The sequence below is a fragment of the Drosophila miranda genome, chromosome XR (genome assembly GCF_003369915.1).
Source record: "Drosophila miranda strain MSH22 chromosome XR, D.miranda_PacBio2.1, whole genome shotgun sequence".
Lineage (NCBI taxonomy): Eukaryota > Metazoa > Arthropoda > Insecta > Diptera > Drosophilidae > Drosophila > Drosophila miranda.
In genome coordinates, this window is record NC_046674.1 from 6,723,220 (window position 1) to 6,739,132 (window position 15,913).

The following is a 15,913-nucleotide window of genomic DNA, read 5'->3' on the forward strand; positions in this document are numbered from 1 at the left end:
TGCAATTTTCTGGCAAATATGTACAAATGTGATTTTTTCTAACTCCCCGAAAACAATCAATTTTTTCTTCCCATAAATCGAGCAGTGTCAGTATGGCCGCAGGGGTCCACAAAAGTCTCTTATCTAATCATACAATTGTTTTTAACTATTTTTTGTATGGACTATATGCGTATTTTTACCTTGCGGTAAGACGCAATGACGCAGTCCCGGTGTAAACACCCTATTAAATAGCGGACCGTTTAATTTTTTGGTATATCTTAGAGGCGAATTTTACCGAAGGTATATGTGTGTATGTATTCATCCATTTTGTGGTATTTTACTGTAGATTTAGTTTCAAGACGGAAATTATGTACATTAATTATATCGATAGTTCATACCATTTTCGCTAAAACCTCTTTATACGCAAAATGCAATAGAAGCAAATGTTTAAAATAAACCAGTCAATTAGAAAATTATGTGGGCAGGGCTGAGAGATCTATCTAGCTATTAATATTCCACGGAATATCAAAATTGAGGAATATGTATAATAGAACTTGAGTTCGTCAGTATATTTACGGTATATTTTTCGAATGACACGGCATATTTTAGTATATTTCTGGGGGTCGAACCTCTTATCGCCTGCTAGTCGTGGTCGCTGGCGCCAAAATTTTTGTAAGAAATGGAAAATATAGAAAATTTTCACAGCGCATTAGTGAAAAAAGCATTGAAATGCGCGATCCATATTACAAGTGGTTGTATACATATAATATAAAGTTGGAAGTATGAAGAAATCGTTGGATTTTCGTTTAATCAAAAGCAGCACCTCCCACGTGGTGCGCCATGTGCCATGTGAAGACACGTTAGATTGCTGCTAGACATTCTTTGAGGTAATTTTAAATCATCTTAATTAATGCCCCACTCTATAACAACTCAAATGATGACATCTACATACCCAATTCTGAGAAATTATGTTGAAATCCTTTTAACATGCATCACCATCTGATATAATCATCATCCATTATTTAGACTGTATTGTGCGTTTTCGTTTACTAATATGCTCTTATTATATTTACAGCAAGTGGTAACCGATGGCCATATCGGACCACGATGGGTCCGCTCAGAACACTTTCCTATACCCATAAGATAGAGCGGGCCGTCCACTGGTCTAAAGGTAAAAGCCCATTTTCAATTATTAATCGCCATATCACCATAATGATGACAACTTCATACCGAACTCAGAGCAATTATGTTGAAATCCTATTAACATGCATCACCATCTGATATAATCAGCCATTATTTAAACTGTATTATGTTTTTGCGTTTATTAATTTGCTCTTATTATATTTACAGCATGTGATAGCCGATATCCATATCGGTCGACGATGGATCCGTTCGTCTAAACTTTACAGCTGCACAGCAGCAGAACACTTTCCTATACACATAGGATAGAGCGTGCCGTCCACTGGTCTAAAGGTAAAAGCCCATTTTCAATTATTAATCGCCATATCACCATAATGATGACAACTTCATACCGAACTCAGAGCAATTATGTTGAAATCCTATTAACATGCATCACCATCTGATATAATCAGCCATTATTTAAACTGTATTATGTTTTTGCGTTTATTAATTTGCTCTTATTATATTTACAGCATGTGATAGCCGATATCCATATCGGTCGACGATGGATCCGTTCGTCTAAACTTTACAGCTGCACAGCAGCAGAACACTTTCCTATGCACATAGGATAGAGCGTGCCGTCCACTGGTCTAAAGGTAAAAGCCCATTTTCAATTATTAGTCGCCATATCACCATAATGATGACAACTTCATACCAATCTCAGAGCAATTATGTTGAAATCCTATTAACATGCATCACCATCTGATATAATCAGCCATTATTTAAACTGTATTAAGTGTTTGCGTTTATTAATTTGCTCTTATTTTATATTTTACAGGCTGTGTGTTAGCTGGAGAAGTACGATCTCAATGGATCCCTTCGTCTGAAGGTAATATTTCATTATTTATAGCTATACATACTTCTAAATGATGACAGCTTCATACTAAACTCAGAGCAATTATGTTGAAATCTTTTTAACATGCATCACCATCTGATCACATACTTCATAAACCAAACTCTTACATAAGAGTACGTTGATTTAACCCTCATCTTTTTATTTTTTACAGGCAATATTAAGCGCTTACCCCGAAAGAAATTGGTCTGTCCATCCTTTGAAAGGTAAATACTCGATTCTTCTTGATTATTTAGAACAAGTATTCCCATAATGATGACAACTTCATACGAAACTCAGAGCAATTATGTTGAAATCCTATTAACATGCATCACCATCTGATATAATCAGCCATTATTAAGACTTTATTCTGTGTTTTCTTTTATTAATTTGCTCTTTTTTTTATATTTTACAGGCTGTGTTGGCTAGAGAAGTACGATCTTAATGGATCCCTTCGTCTGAAGGTATTAACCCATTTTTTCTTATTAAGAGCCATATTCCCATAATGATGACAACTTCATACCAATCTCAGAGCAATTATGTTGAAATCCTATTAACATGCATCACCATCTGATCACATACTTTATAAGCTACAGTCCTTTATTTATATTTTGGTATTAATTTCCTTTTGTTTTATTTTACAGGCAATGTCAAGCGACAGAGCTTTTAGACGACTCCCGTTTCTAGACGGGGAATAAATATATAAAATAAAGATTTTATTTAAATATACAAAAAAATTTTATATATTAATTGTCTATATCAAAGATCTTAACAAACTGTTTAACACGCTCGCTCTCTTAGAGCCTCCACAACAATAAAAAGCTGAGAAAGATGATCTCCTTCTTGTTGAATCGGTTCCAGCTGCCCGTACTTTCCCCATCCGAGGGGATGCCACCATAGAACACCTCCTTGTGGGCTGCTTTTCGCACTGCAGCCCCGCCATTGAAGTCGCGCTTCTTCTTGAAGCTCTCGTAGTACCAGTCCATGCCGTCCTTGCGATCTAGCCGATCCACTTGCAAGAGCTCCAGCTCTGTGCGTTTCTGCGCGGTTAGCTGATGCTCGCTGGCCAGACCCTCGTTGTCCGCACTGGGCGTGGTGCGCTGGTATTCCTCCGCTGTGGGCTGAGCCCCTTGTGGTTGGTGCGGAGTAAAGACCTTGGTGATGGTGGATCGCCCACCGCTCCGCAATGGAGGTGGCGGGGCAGGCGGTGGCACCGTGCTTGTCGAGCGCACTGGAGTGGCCTGGTAGTCACTGGGGCTCTGTGGAGTCGTCGTGGTCACCCAGGAGTGGCTCTTGATCTGTGCCACATGCTCCTCTGCTGGTGGAATCAGCAAAATTGTTTCCGCCGTGGTTGTCTGCACCAGTGGCGGAGGTCGCAGCAAGGTCACAGACTGCGCCTCCAAATCATCATCATCGTAGTGCGAGTCCAGTTGCTCCTGCTCGCTGCTCGAGGAGGAATCGTTTACAATTGTAGGCTCAGGGGTGGTGGTGGTGGTGGTGGTGGTAGTCCTAACAGTGGTTGTTGTGGCCCTCGTTGTGGTTGTGGGTCGCGTGGTCGCTCCTCTTGTGCTTTGGACAAGCGGAACTATGGTGGTCACATCGGGCGTCATCTCCGTGACATCATATGTGGCCGATTCGACACTCTCCACACTATTGGGCGTGGGTCTGGGGCGAGGATATACGGAAATGGGCATAAAGTTACGCTCGGCCTTGGCCTGAGCCGGCTCCGGAAGCTTTCCTGTGACGTTAACAGCCTCCACAAGACCGCGTCGCTGCTGCGGGTCATGGACGGGCATGAAGCCACCCACATGGGCCGGCACAATGGGGCGGAAGCCTCCGCGTTCGATGCTCGACGGTTCCCGGAAGGTTGTGCGAAAAACTCCGACTGTTGTGGCCGACCCGCCGCTCTCATTGCTCAGTGTCTCCTCGGCCGAGTTGGTGGTGGTGTCCACTTCCATGTAGCGGTTTCTAGCCACATTCTGCTGCTGCTGCTGCTCCTTCAAGTACTTTTCGAACTCTGCGCTGTTGGGCTGATACATCCGCGTCTTGCCCCGACCGCTGGGCAGGTTAATGCTGGCCATGCGATGCGTGGCCGGCATCTCATCGTTCCCATCCGTTCGCTGCTTGCGGCCGCGATCCCCAAAGCCAAAGAACCGGCCCAGACTCACGCTGGGAATGGGATAGCCAAAGAAGGTGAAGGGAGAGCCCCCTCCGGCGGCTCCAGCCCCCGGCTGTGGACGTCTGTTGAAGTATTTGGTGTGGAGCAGTGTGTTGTTCAGGTCGATGTTGGACGTGGGAACGGGCTTCGGGCGCTGCGAGGTGCTCAGCACTGTGTTGGCCGCGTCCGGCGGATCTGTGGAGTCCACATACTGATCGTAGAAGTACTCGCTCTCGCCCACCATGGGTCGGTCGCCGGGCTGCCTCGTGGCCTCAAACACCTCACACTCGTCGGTGAAGTCCTCGGGCAAGTCCCGCTGGAAGACATCGCCGTGTTCGTTGAGCAGCGGCAGATGATTGGCCTCTGTCCGTTCATTATTGTTAAATACATCCACGCCCGCACACAAGCTCCGCTCCATGCGGGCGGCCCTCAGGAGACGTCCGTCCTGGCACTTGGGCCCGGGATACGGGAAGTTTGTTTCCTGCAGCCAAACCGAAAGCCACTGCATCTCACAGTTGCAGTCAATGGGATTGCCTGGAGTGGGATATAGTAGGGTTTTTCATTTGGTTTTTGGCTGTTTGTTAGACTAGGTCTTACCATCCACATCCAAGATGGCTATGTTCCCTCTGAGATTCCGGAAGGTACGCTCCTTGATGCTTCTCAGCTGATTGTTTCGCATCGAGAGGACCCGCAGCCTGGGCATGGTCTCAAACGGAGCACCCTGGATGGAAGAGTACAACAAAACATATATAGAGGGCATATAGGAATTAAGGGAGAGACGTCTCACCTGTATCCGACATATCTGATTGTTATCCATTTTCAGTTCCACCAACCAATTCAGAGCTTTCAAGGGCATTGTCGAGACCAGTTTGACCCCATTGGTGGACAAGTCCAGGACCTCCAGATTGCGCATGCTTCGCAGACCAATGTTCTCCATATTCCTGAAGTGATTGTTGGACAGGTTCAGGAACACCAGGGAGTTGGCATTGTGGAAGCTCTCCGGGGAGATGTAGCGCAGCTTGTTGTACTGGAAATGGGAGGCCAGCAGACTGGGGAGCTCCTCGAAGACATGGTCCTTCAGCTCCACCAGCTTGTTGTCTGCGAGGACGAACTCCTGCAGTTCATCGAGACCCTTGAGGGCACCTGGCTCGACATTCCTGATCTCATTGCTGCTCAAATCCAGATACTGCAGTTTCGGCAGGTTCCGGAAGGTGCCCTGCTGCAGTTCCACGATCAGATTGTTGGACAAACGAATCTCGACGACGTTGCGCCAGCCCCCAATGACATCGGACTGGACACGCGAGATCTGATTGTAGCTCAGGTCGATGTCCCGAAGGCTGTGCAGGTTACCCAGGCCCACCGATATGTCCAGCAGGCCGTTGCCGGACAAGTCGAGATACTCAAGAGATCTCTGCGTATCGAAGGCCGTCGGGGAGATGCTGCGGATCAGGTTGCGGGACAGATCCAGCTGCTCCAGGCGACTGTTGTTCGAGAAGAAGTTGTCGGTGATGGCCTCCAGTTTGTTCGACTGCAGGTTGAGGTTCCGCAGCTCCGCCAGGGGCAACAGAGCCCGCTCGTCGGCCTCCCCCAGCTGGTTCTCCTGCAGATGGAGCAACTCCAGCCGCTGGATGCCTATAAAGGAGGTGTCCTCCAGCTGTCGCAGCTGGTTCTGGGCCAGGCTCAAGACCCGCAACTGGGCGGCGCCCTCGAAGCCGTGTCTGGGCAGCTGCTCGATGCGGTTCTGGCTGAGATCGAGCATGCGCAGGTTGGGCAGCTGCAGAGACTTGCTGGCCGCAGCGGGCAGAGATCCGATCTCGTTGCCCTTCAGGGAGATGCGTTCCACAATGCGTGGCAGGCCCGCGATCACCGCTGTCAGCTGGTTAAAGCTGGCATCGACCTCGAACAGCCGTTCCAGGTGCAGCAACGTGGAGGAATGAATCTTTGACAGCCCATTGGAGGATATATTGAGGGTTTCCAGCAAAGGATTGTGCCGGAAACTGTTCGGAGCCAGCTCCCTCAGTCCATTCTCGCTGAGATCGAGCCGCCGCAGCGAAGGCAGTCCCGCCAGCAGCTGGGAATCCACTCGCACAAACTGATTCTGAGCCAGGTCCAGGCCCTTGAGGCCCGGCAGATTCCAGAACGGCAGCGGCAGATCGGAGGACAGACTGTTGTTGCGCATGCGCAGCTCTCGCAGGGCGGGCATGGCCATCAGGGCGTCCCGCTCAATCAGCCTCAGCTGGTTGTTGTTCAGATGCAGCTGCTCCAAGGTGCCGTGACCCCGCAGAGCGCCATAGGGCAGATCACTCAACAGGTTGCCGCTCATGTCGAGGTAGCGCAGCGTGGGCAGGGCGTCGAGCAGCGCCCTCAAGGCCTCCACATGGCCAATCTCATTGTTGTAGATGTGGACGGCCTCGACGCCACTGCCACTGGCCTGGAGCAGCGACTCCGGATGTATGCGCCGGATGAGGTTGTTCTGCAGATAGATTGTCTTCAGCTGGGGCGTGCGCAGGAAGGCGCCGTACTGCAGCTCGGTGATGCGGTTGTCGTTCAGATGCAGCTCCGACAGATTGGGCAGATCCACGAACGACCCGTCTTCGATGACATTGATGATGTTGTGGTCCAATCTGAGCTTCTTCAGGTGCTCCAAGTCCTTGACAATGCGCCCGATCATGCCCACGTCGCTGATCTGATTGTGGGACAGCTTGAGGCTGACCAAATTGGGCAATCGGGTGAGGGCCCGCAGATGGATCCAGTTGAGTCCGTTGTGCGAGAGGTCCAGGTTCTTCAGTGAGATCAGGCCATCGAACAGGCCCGCCTCCAGTCGGGTTAGACCCGATCCGCCCGTGATGTGGATGTGCTGCAGCTTGGGCAAGTGCCGGAAGATGTGGGGCGCCAGCTCCAGCAGGGATCCCGTCTGGACACTCAGGTACGTGAGGCTGAGCAGGCCCGAGAAGTCCGGCAGATGCTTCAGCTCGTCGCTCTGTATGGTTATGGCCAGCATATTGATCATGCCATTGAGACTCTCCGCGGGAATGCTGCGCAGCTGCGGCTCCACGATGAAGATCTCCACCAGGCTGTTCTCCAGCTCGTTCAGCCAGCCGTTGGACACCCGTTCGATGCTGTTGTAGCGCAGCATCAGCCGCACAATCTGCAGGTTACCAAAGAAGCGTCCCGGCAACGCCGGCAGCTGATTGTTCTCCAGCACCAGCTCATCGATTTGGCTCTTGATATTCCGCTCCACGGCCTTCAGCCCGTCCATGATTTGGGGAAGATTGCTGTGCGAGCACCTGATGAAGAAGAGTGGCACCCTTAAGCTGGAGAAGGCAGTTCTCTGGTTCCACTCACCATATCTGTATCTCCTTGCCACGCAGCGAACAGCGACAGGGTAGGATGGCCTGAGAGGGCGGACAGCTGTCGGCCCTGGTCAGCAATGTCCCGGCACAGAGCAGCAGTAAGACCTGGAGTATCATCATGTAAACGGGCTAGCGTTAGACCATCGGCTGAGTGGGTTGCACAAACTGCGGTAGGCCAATCTGGGGCATAGCTGTGGGGCAAAGGAGAGCGATGTTAGGACCTAGGAGATTTGAACTAGGAAGACCATGAAAAGAATGGCAAAACAAACGACATTTGGCATCGTATATCAAGGGGATTCAGCAGACGGAGTAGCCTGAAGTAAATACAACTTATATTTGATAAAAGCGAAGAGTTCAACCGAACTATTGACTGGGGAATCAGACCCCCCTTGTGGTAGTTATATCAGGCTGCACTGCGCTGTAGCAGGTGCTCGCGCGGACATTCCCAGAGACAAGAGTCTCTCTATAAATCAGGGGCACGAAAACGGTGCTCTATCAGCCGATAAGGCGGGTGGCTCGAACTATATATAGGCCTCCTCCGCGGTCAGTTGGCTAAGCAAGCCCCTGAGGTCTCTATTGATATCAGCATGGGTCCCATCGCCTACGCTTTGTTGTTCAGTCTGGCCGCTGGCCTGGTCGCCGCCGAGAAGTCCAACTACTGTCTGAGCGAGATCGTCAAGTCGGACCAGCGCATCCGATCCCACGGGTATCCGGCCGAGGCTCACGAGGTGGTCACCGAGGACGGCTATGTGCTGACCCTGTTCCGCATCCCCTACTCGCACAAGCTGCAGAACCAGAACCAGAGACGCCCGCCCGTCCTCCTGCAGCACGGCCTGTTCAGCAACTCGGACTGTTTCCTCTGCTCCGGGCCGGACAACTCCCTGGCCTACCTGCTGGCCGACGCCGGCTACGATGTCTGGCTGGGCAATGCCCGTGGCAACATCTACTCGCGGGCCAACCAGAAGATCTCCCTGAACAGCTACAAGTTCTGGCACTTTGACTGGCACGAGATCGGCACCATCGACATCGCCGCCATGATCGACTACATCATCGACGTGACCGATTTCCCCAAGGTGCACTACGCCGGCCACTCGCAGGGCACCACCGTCTACCTGGTGCTGCTCTCCGAGCGTCCCGAGTACAACGACAAGATCGCAACCGGCCACTTGCTGGCTCCCTGCGCCTTCTTCGCGCACGGCACCTCGTTCGTCTTCAACACCCTGGGACCCTTGGTGGGCACCCCCGGCGGCATTTGGAACCAGCTCTTGGTGGACACCGAGCTTGTCCCGCACAACAACCTGGTCAATCGCGTGGTGGACAATGGCTGCCATCTCTCGGACGTAATCTGCAAGAACGCCTTCGTTATGTTCGCCAACGGTGGCTACGAGAATGCCAATGCTGTAAGTCATTCGGGGCCGAATCAGAACCATTCATCTCCTGACCACACTGTTCTTCCAGAGCTCCATGTCGGTGCTGGTTGAGACCCATCCGGCTGGCTCCTCCAGCAACCAGGGTATCCACTACTTGCAGCTGTGGAAGTCGCACACGTTCCGCCAGTACGACTGGGGCACGAAGAAGAACAACGAGCTGTACGGCCAGGACCTGCCTCCCGAATACGATCTGGACCTGATCACCGCCCAGACACACTCCTACTCGAGCCACAACGACGCCCTGTGCGGCCCAGAGGACGTGGACACCCTGGTCTCCCGGTTCACCCACCTGGCGGAGGACCATCGCGTGCCCGTCCAGAGCTTCAACCACTTGGACTTCATCATTGCCAAGAACATAAAGGAGCTGGTCAACGATCCGATCATCGAGCGCATCAACGAGTACGAGAGCCGCTAGACACGATCCCAAAATATATACAGCAAATGCAATTTAATGAATGACCGCACTCGCATTATCTGGACGGGGGGACACTCAAGAGAGTGTCTCAAGTGCAAGTGCCACTGAGGAGCTTTGCCTGAATTTACTGCGGGATTTAGTACTAAATCAATCGATTAGATACTGCCTTCAAACATCCACTCGAGTGCCTGAGCAACCCCTCACCTGTTGGGCCGTATTGGAGAGGCCTTCCCTGCTCTTGCGAATGGATGTGTTTGTCTGGCTGATTCGGCTCTTTAAATTAGTCAGAAATCGCTGATCGAATCCTAAGATTTGTTTGGCTGCCACCAGATATCAATTGAAAGGTTACCGTGTGTACATTCCCAGCGATAAGATACTTCCCTCCCATGACAATAATGGGCATTTACCCATGTCTATTACTTCATATTTAAACTAGTTGTGGTACTAATTTTAGGTAATTTTTCCATCAGCTGAGCCGCTCATAATATATGAAAATAATCAAGGTACTGATGATGTATGTTTATCTACAGGGAAACAAGGCCAGGTGCTCAATGATTAATATAATTTATTGTAGATCAAGGTATCTGTAAATCTCTGCTTCTAAATTTGAACTCCAAGTGCACTCTTTTATATAAGAGTCTTGCAAATGCTTATCGAACCATTACCACAGGTACTTCCTCTTTCTAGAAAACAAATAACCTTTTGTATAGATCCATTCATCTTTAGATGCACTTCTAACGCCTCATAAAGCTGCTGTTTCATTTTGTGGTCAGGTCGTACGACAGGAAGTTGTGCGAACGAGCGCTCTCTTGTGCAATAGACCCCTACCAAAGACTCGTCTGGTCTGGTCTGGTCTGGTCTGTCTTTTCTTGTCTCTATAACGTATAGACATTATATCCATCCATAGTAGATCCCCCCACATGCAACTGCGCAACTCGAACCGAAAAAAAGAAACTTTTTTGCGCCAAGAAGCGTAACATGGCTTTTCAACGAAAATTTTGTAATCATTTAACAAAAAAAAAAACAACACACAAAACAAGCAGCTGCAAAGCTGCTATGGAATAGAGTGAAACGAAAACTACGGAATAGAGTGAAACGAATACCGCTGGTAGAGCGCCGGATTCGGATTCGGATTCAGAGTCAGCTTCTACGCATGCGCAGCGGAGTTTACATCAAACGAACCTTGAAATTATTGTCGTTTTCATCATTGTTCGGGTCTATGTGTTTGTATCTGTATCTGCAGCTGTATCTGTATCTGTGTGTAATTTCTTTGGCAGACTTTGCATTGCACGCCTTGGAGTCACACTAAGTGAAGGCCCGCCCTCCCATCCGCCCGTCCCCATGGAGTTCTCTGGCGACAGTTTCACCAGCTTTTCCTTGGCTCCAGTCTGCTCTGATTTCTCTCTCTCTCCCTCTCTCTGGCACTGGGTACCGACCATCTCCCCTAATTAAGTAACTGTTTGGTTCTACAAACGGTTCTTTTATCAAATGAATACAGATTTAGGTGGCTTAGACAGATAGATAGATAGATGTGGGTTCAGGGTTTATGCATGGCTTGCGAATTTGGTCCCCGAAGAAAGTCAAAGAAGAAAGCATTCAGTACTGAATTATTCCTAAGGAAACCAATAAACTATTATCAAAAGTAAAAGAAAAGATTTCTGCGTTAAGTACGGATTTATTCCTAAAAAAAGACCCCCTTCAACCCTCAATACTTCCCTCCAAAATTATGAATTAGGGTAAATCAATCAAATTACAAATTTCTGAAACCATTTGAGGAATTTTCCAGATTATCCAACCCGAGCCTCGGACTTACTCAATTTCAACAGTCTCCAATCAAATATCCTTGTTATTTTTTTGGAATACAGCACTTGTGTTTATTTGTTCTTAAAATTTTGAAATTCCAGCGAAATTCGCATATACTTTCTCAATCCCTAGAACAATTTGTAAATCATTTGTTGTACTTGAAGCCTTTTGGCCCCATTCGAATTTCAATCACTTTCCAACGCACTTCAAAATAATTCACCAACTAATTCGCTTGGAATTTATCGGGCAGGTGACTTTTGCAATCTGGCGAGCCTTTTCTTAGCCGAACGAACCGTCTCGTTTGGAATGCACGCGAAAACTGTTTGGGCTGGTACAAAAAATGTTATGGCCCCACAGATTACTCAAGATTTCTACAAAAAATGTTGGCTTGAGCGCGCCAGGCCTCACACACAGAGAGCAGAGGGCTTCCTGCCTGTGCAATATCGGAGTCGGAGTTGGAGTTGGAGTTGGAGTCGGAGCTGGATTCCACTCTTGACGCCACACTTGGCTGATTCTCACTCACTTCTTTGGGGAGAAGATAATGCTGTGTTGGATGAGAGTATGGGGCATGGGCATGGGATGGAGCAGGTGAACTGTGACCACAGCTCAGAGGTCGCTCTTGGGGGGGATTGGGCCAGGCCTGGTCTCTGGTCTCTCAGGTGTTTTATGTGCTGCTTATAATGAAATTGCAAGTGAAATGACGAGGCTATTAGATGAGGAAATTGCTTGTGCAAATGAAGGCCAAGAGAGCTGAGAATTAGTGGTTTGCCCAGCCAGGTCTACAAAGGATCTTTAATGGATAAAATGGATCCCTTCAGGAATCCTGGCTGGCTCCAATCTTTAATGGAAATACTCGTATGCACCTTACATACTTTTTATCAATATTTTCTCTTTCATCTGACAACAGTTGGGACTATCATTTCCTTGGCTCCGTGGGCTCTGGGTCTCACTTTTTCTAAATCAAATTAAAGGCCTCATAAAGCGCTTAAATCATCAGATATTTTTTTTAATGGGATTACATAAAGAGTCGCCAGTTTTTGTGGGGGCTCTCTGCTTTCTGTTTCTTTTCCTCGGAGACGCTTCGCTGGGCAAGGCACCAACAGTCGTACACAATAGCATAACGCTTCCCTAATATATTTAATTTGTTTCACGATAACTGCCAAAGCCAATTCCATCTTTCTTTTCACTTTTGTCGCCTGGCGGCAGGAAGGGGAAGGCAACAAGTGAACAATTCTCAGCTGTTTTCCGCACACATGGGAAAACAAATAATATTTTTAGTTCTATATGCCATAATATTTACTCGATTTGCTGTATGCAAAAAGCATCTACGCGCACGTCATACGGATCTCAAGGCCGACCCATGGCTGGTGGTAGTCCGCACTGTACTGCACTGGACACCGTGCACTGTACAGCCGGAGCTGATAAGCGTTTGGGGCCAGGTCGGAAAATGATTCCCAATTAATGCCAATCCATTGCACTATCGGATCGAGCACAACACGTGTCCGATGTAAGTCTGGAGTGGGTTCCATAATGCCACTATTCCACTAATTTGCATACATTCGGAGGCAGCCTCTGGGGGTCTCGACCCACTCCACTCCCAAATGAAATTCAATTTCCCACTCAAGGTTAATTTGATCTGTGCTATACGGCGGTGTTGGGCTTAGGTTTGTGCATAAAAGAATTCATTCAGCTACAGTGAACGATCTTTGGGGGCATGGGGCTTCCAGTAGTGGGAGACTCTGTGGATAAGTGGATATTTCAGTATTTGTCATTGCTCCATTTATTACAGATGAATAATGATCTAAATGTACACAAATTAGATTTGAAAACAATATATCCAAATTATTTTCTCTATTTATTTAATTAAAAATTATATTTCATATTTAAATTAAATATTTTCCGATTTATGTGAAATAATATTTGCCACAAATCTTAATTATTATATTTCATTTGTTATTTAAAAATCAAATATTTAAATTAATTATTTTACTATTCCATTTTTCCATATGTTAGTAAGTTCCGAAATTCCCCACCTGTTGCACCCTCTACCACTAGACCCCACAAAAAGAGGGGCCTGTCCTGGTGGCACCCTATAAGCGGCGAGCAGGCCTTACATAACATATGTACACAATGTGTACGCAATAATAGGCATTCGAACAGATTTAGACATGCCGAGACCGACCGAAAAGGAAACCCATCCATCCATCCACCTCCAACGAATTGTTGTTGTCAATTGCCAGGCCTCCTCTCTCTGGGTGTCTCTCTCTCTGTCTCTCTGGCGGGCAGCTTTCGTTTTTTATTGAATTACTCGATCCAAAAACAAAATCTTTGCGCCATGGCGACAGCTCCCCTTTAATAAGCAAGCCACATACCACGCCACCGTGCCACATACAACTCATAATGAATTTGACTGGCTGCCAAGTGCTGCTCTACTCAGAGTCTACTACTGGTATATGCCAAACGACGACTGCGAATCGGGACGCCCCCCGAGTGTGCCTACGCTCACGCGATATATACGACAAAAAACATATAGCGGAAATGAGACTGTGAGACTGGGAGACTGGGAGACTGGGAGACTAGGAGACTGCGAGACAGTACGGGTACGTTGGAGGGCTTGCTTACTGAAAAAGATTTTGCAAATTTCGAAATCAGTTGGAAATAGTCATTCGCACGTCGCTGTGCTGTGCTGTGCTGTGCTGTGCTGTGTCTCTCTCCCCAGCAACTGGAACTAAACATGTTTCGCAAATGTCTAGCCAGCTTGGCCCTGGCCCCGCTGCCAAGGATCACTCCTGCCGGGCAGCTGGCCGGGCTCGGTCAGAGTCGTGGCATGCATCAGGCGCCGGACAAGTCGAGACCCCCCAAAGTACTCATCACAGGTCAGTGGACGGCACCACGTGCTGGGTTCTTGTGGATACGCGAGAGAAGTTCTCAAGGGCAGGCGAAAATAAAAAAACAGCTGTATTAAACAGTCCCCATATATTGTACTTCTGTACGTTGTAGGTGGCCTCGGGCAGCTGGGCATCGAGTGTGCGAAGCTCTTGCGCTCGCAGTACGGCAGCGAGAACGTGATACTCTCGGACATAATCAAGCCCAGCCAGGCGGTGCTGGAGAACGGGCCGTATATTTTTGCGGACATCCTGGACTTCAAGGGCCTGCAGAAGATCGTTGTCAACCATCGCATCGACTGGCTGATACACTTCTCGGCCCTGCTCAGTGCTGTGGGTGAGCAGAACGTGCCCCTGGCTGTGAGGTGAGTTCCGGGCGGGCTTAAACCCCTAAGCACTCGCTTAATGCCGTAATGCCCCTTCTGTAGGGTCAACATCGAGGGTGTGCACAATGTCATTGAGCTGGCAAAGCAGTACAAGCTGCGCATCTTTGTGCCGAGCACCATTGGAGCCTTTGGGCCCGACAGTCCACGCAATCCCACGCCCAACATTACGGTAGGTCCCCCCAGACACCCCACAGACACCCCCCAGAATGTTTGTTCGATATTCATGTTGCACCTCCTTGCAGATACAACGTCCCCGCACCATTTATGGCGTTTCCAAGGTGCACGCCGAACTAATTGGCGAATATTATTATCATAAATTTGGCCTGGACTTTAGATGTCTGCGCTTCCCCGGAGTCATCTCCAGCGATCCACCAGGCGGCGGTACCACAGGTATGTCTGGTATTTCCCGGAGAAATTCCCATCTCAATCTATGCGGCATCCATGCATCTTCGAGTTACTTTCCCCGTAACGAAACTGTGTCGTCGGGCGCATTTCAAGCTTTATTTAATCCAATTTTCCAACATAATAGTATGCCTCAATTGCTGATCGTTTAGGGTAATCAAATGGCTTGACAATGCATAAAAAAAGAGGGGCTTGCCTACCCGTTGACCCATTAAGCTATTGACTCACTTAGTGTGGATATTATCTTGAAATGATGGTACCCCTTCGGTACTTCCAATAATATCTACCTCTAGTTTATTGTCTTCAAATTGTGAGGCTTTCCACAATCTTCGGGAGTGAAAGTCGAAACAAAATTCAAAATTCGAAGCACTTAGGGCTATAGAAAAATACTGTTGCATACTTATTTGTGTTTGGGTTTGAATTGGTTTCTTGCCTTCACAGACTATGCCGTTGCCGTGTTCCATGAGGCCCTGCGCTCTGGAAAATACACCTGCTATCTGCGTCCCGACACGCGTCTGCCCATGATGTACATCGAAGACTGTTTGCGGTAGGCTAACCTAACAAATCCCCGAAAAATCCCACTAGAATGTGTCTAAGAGAGAGTTTCGTTCTGCAGAGCTTTGCTGGAGTTTATGCGGGCACCCAACGAGCAGCTAAAACGTCGCGTCTACAATGTGACCGCCATGTCGTTCACGCCCGAGGAGCTGGTGGACCGGCTGAGCAAGCATGTACCCAATCTCCATGTGACCTACAGGCCGGACAGTCGACAGTCGATAGCCGACTCCTGGCCGGAGGTGTTTGACGATTCCGAGGCCCGACGCGACTGGCAGTGGCAGCACAAGTACGATCTGGGCAACCTGGTGGACTTCATGGTCAAGGATGTGCAGGAGAACTACATCAATGTGGAGAATCGCCAGCAGCAGCAGCAGCTCAAGATCTGAGGAGTGGCTCGAGCGGGTCAGACCAAATGGAGGCCGCATCTAGTATTCTTAACAAATGAAATTCAATTGCGTTTAACCCTGCATTTATCTAGCAACTAAAAACCCCAAACCCCAAATACAATGTACAAGTACAATTCTCTATAATTATCT

At 48.5% G+C, this 15,913-nt stretch overlaps 3 protein-coding genes and 7 non-coding genes across 11 annotated transcripts; 9 read left to right on the plus strand and 1 right to left on the minus strand.

The window, feature by feature from the left end:
- The first annotated feature begins 904 nt into the window (after positions 1-904).
- On the plus strand, positions 905-989 carry LOC117186853. The gene has a single exon (XR_004471726.1). It is a non-coding gene; the product is annotated as a small nucleolar RNA Me18S-Um1356 (small nucleolar RNA).
- Positions 990-1,182: 193 nt separating this feature from the next.
- On the plus strand, positions 1,183-1,267 carry LOC117186850. The gene has a single exon (XR_004471723.1). It is a non-coding gene; the product is annotated as a small nucleolar RNA Me18S-Um1356 (small nucleolar RNA).
- A 217-nt stretch (positions 1,268-1,484) lies between these two features.
- Positions 1,485-1,569, plus strand: LOC117186851. The gene has a single exon (XR_004471724.1). It is a non-coding gene; the product is annotated as a small nucleolar RNA Me18S-Um1356 (small nucleolar RNA).
- A 217-nt stretch (positions 1,570-1,786) lies between these two features.
- On the plus strand, positions 1,787-1,871 carry LOC117186852. The gene has a single exon (XR_004471725.1). It is a non-coding gene; the product is annotated as a small nucleolar RNA Me18S-Um1356 (small nucleolar RNA).
- Positions 1,872-2,015: 144 nt separating this feature from the next.
- On the plus strand, positions 2,016-2,101 carry LOC117186846. The gene has a single exon (XR_004471720.1). It is a non-coding gene; the product is annotated as a small nucleolar RNA Me18S-Um1356 (small nucleolar RNA).
- Positions 2,102-2,254: 153 nt separating this feature from the next.
- On the plus strand, positions 2,255-2,339 carry LOC117186848. The gene has a single exon (XR_004471722.1). It is a non-coding gene; the product is annotated as a small nucleolar RNA Me18S-Um1356 (small nucleolar RNA).
- Positions 2,340-2,485: 146 nt separating this feature from the next.
- Positions 2,486-2,572, plus strand: LOC117186847. Its single transcript, XR_004471721.1, has one exon. It is a non-coding gene; the product is annotated as a small nucleolar RNA Me18S-Um1356 (small nucleolar RNA).
- Positions 2,573-2,765: 193 nt separating this feature from the next.
- LOC108153290 (protein artichoke) lies at positions 2,766-12,905 on the minus strand. Of its 2 annotated transcripts, none has more exons than XM_017283178.2 (5): positions 12,450-12,905; positions 7,494-7,692; positions 4,936-7,435; positions 4,746-4,869; positions 2,766-4,682 (listed from the first exon to the last, which is right to left on the minus strand). In XM_017283178.2, the coding sequence occupies exons 2-5, from the start codon at positions 7,619-7,621 to the stop codon at positions 2,788-2,790; spliced, it is 4,647 nt and encodes a 1,548-aa protein (XP_017138667.1). In that variant the 5' UTR covers positions 7,622-7,692; positions 12,450-12,905; the 3' UTR covers positions 2,766-2,787. The 2 variants fall into 2 exon arrangements, with proteins under 2 accessions (XP_017138667.1, XP_017138668.1); XM_017283179.2 differs by lacking the exon at positions 12,450-12,905 and adding an exon at positions 11,160-11,729.
- Positions 8,053-9,387, plus strand: LOC108153291 (lipase 3). Its single transcript, XM_017283180.2, has 2 exons — positions 8,053-8,901; positions 8,960-9,387. The coding sequence occupies exons 1-2, from the start codon at positions 8,089-8,091 to the stop codon at positions 9,344-9,346; spliced, it is 1,200 nt and encodes a 399-aa protein (XP_017138669.1). The 5' UTR covers positions 8,053-8,088; the 3' UTR covers positions 9,347-9,387.
- Positions 12,906-13,759: 854 nt separating the features above from the next.
- LOC108152049 (L-threonine 3-dehydrogenase, mitochondrial) lies at positions 13,760-15,902 on the plus strand. Its single transcript, XM_017281051.2, has 6 exons — positions 13,760-14,025; positions 14,150-14,399; positions 14,463-14,589; positions 14,663-14,810; positions 15,264-15,369; positions 15,439-15,902. Exons 1-6 carry the CDS (start codon positions 13,884-13,886, stop codon positions 15,761-15,763), a joined length of 1,098 nt encoding a protein of 365 aa, XP_017136540.1. The 5' UTR covers positions 13,760-13,883; the 3' UTR covers positions 15,764-15,902.
- The last annotated feature ends 11 nt before the right edge of the window (positions 15,903-15,913 follow it).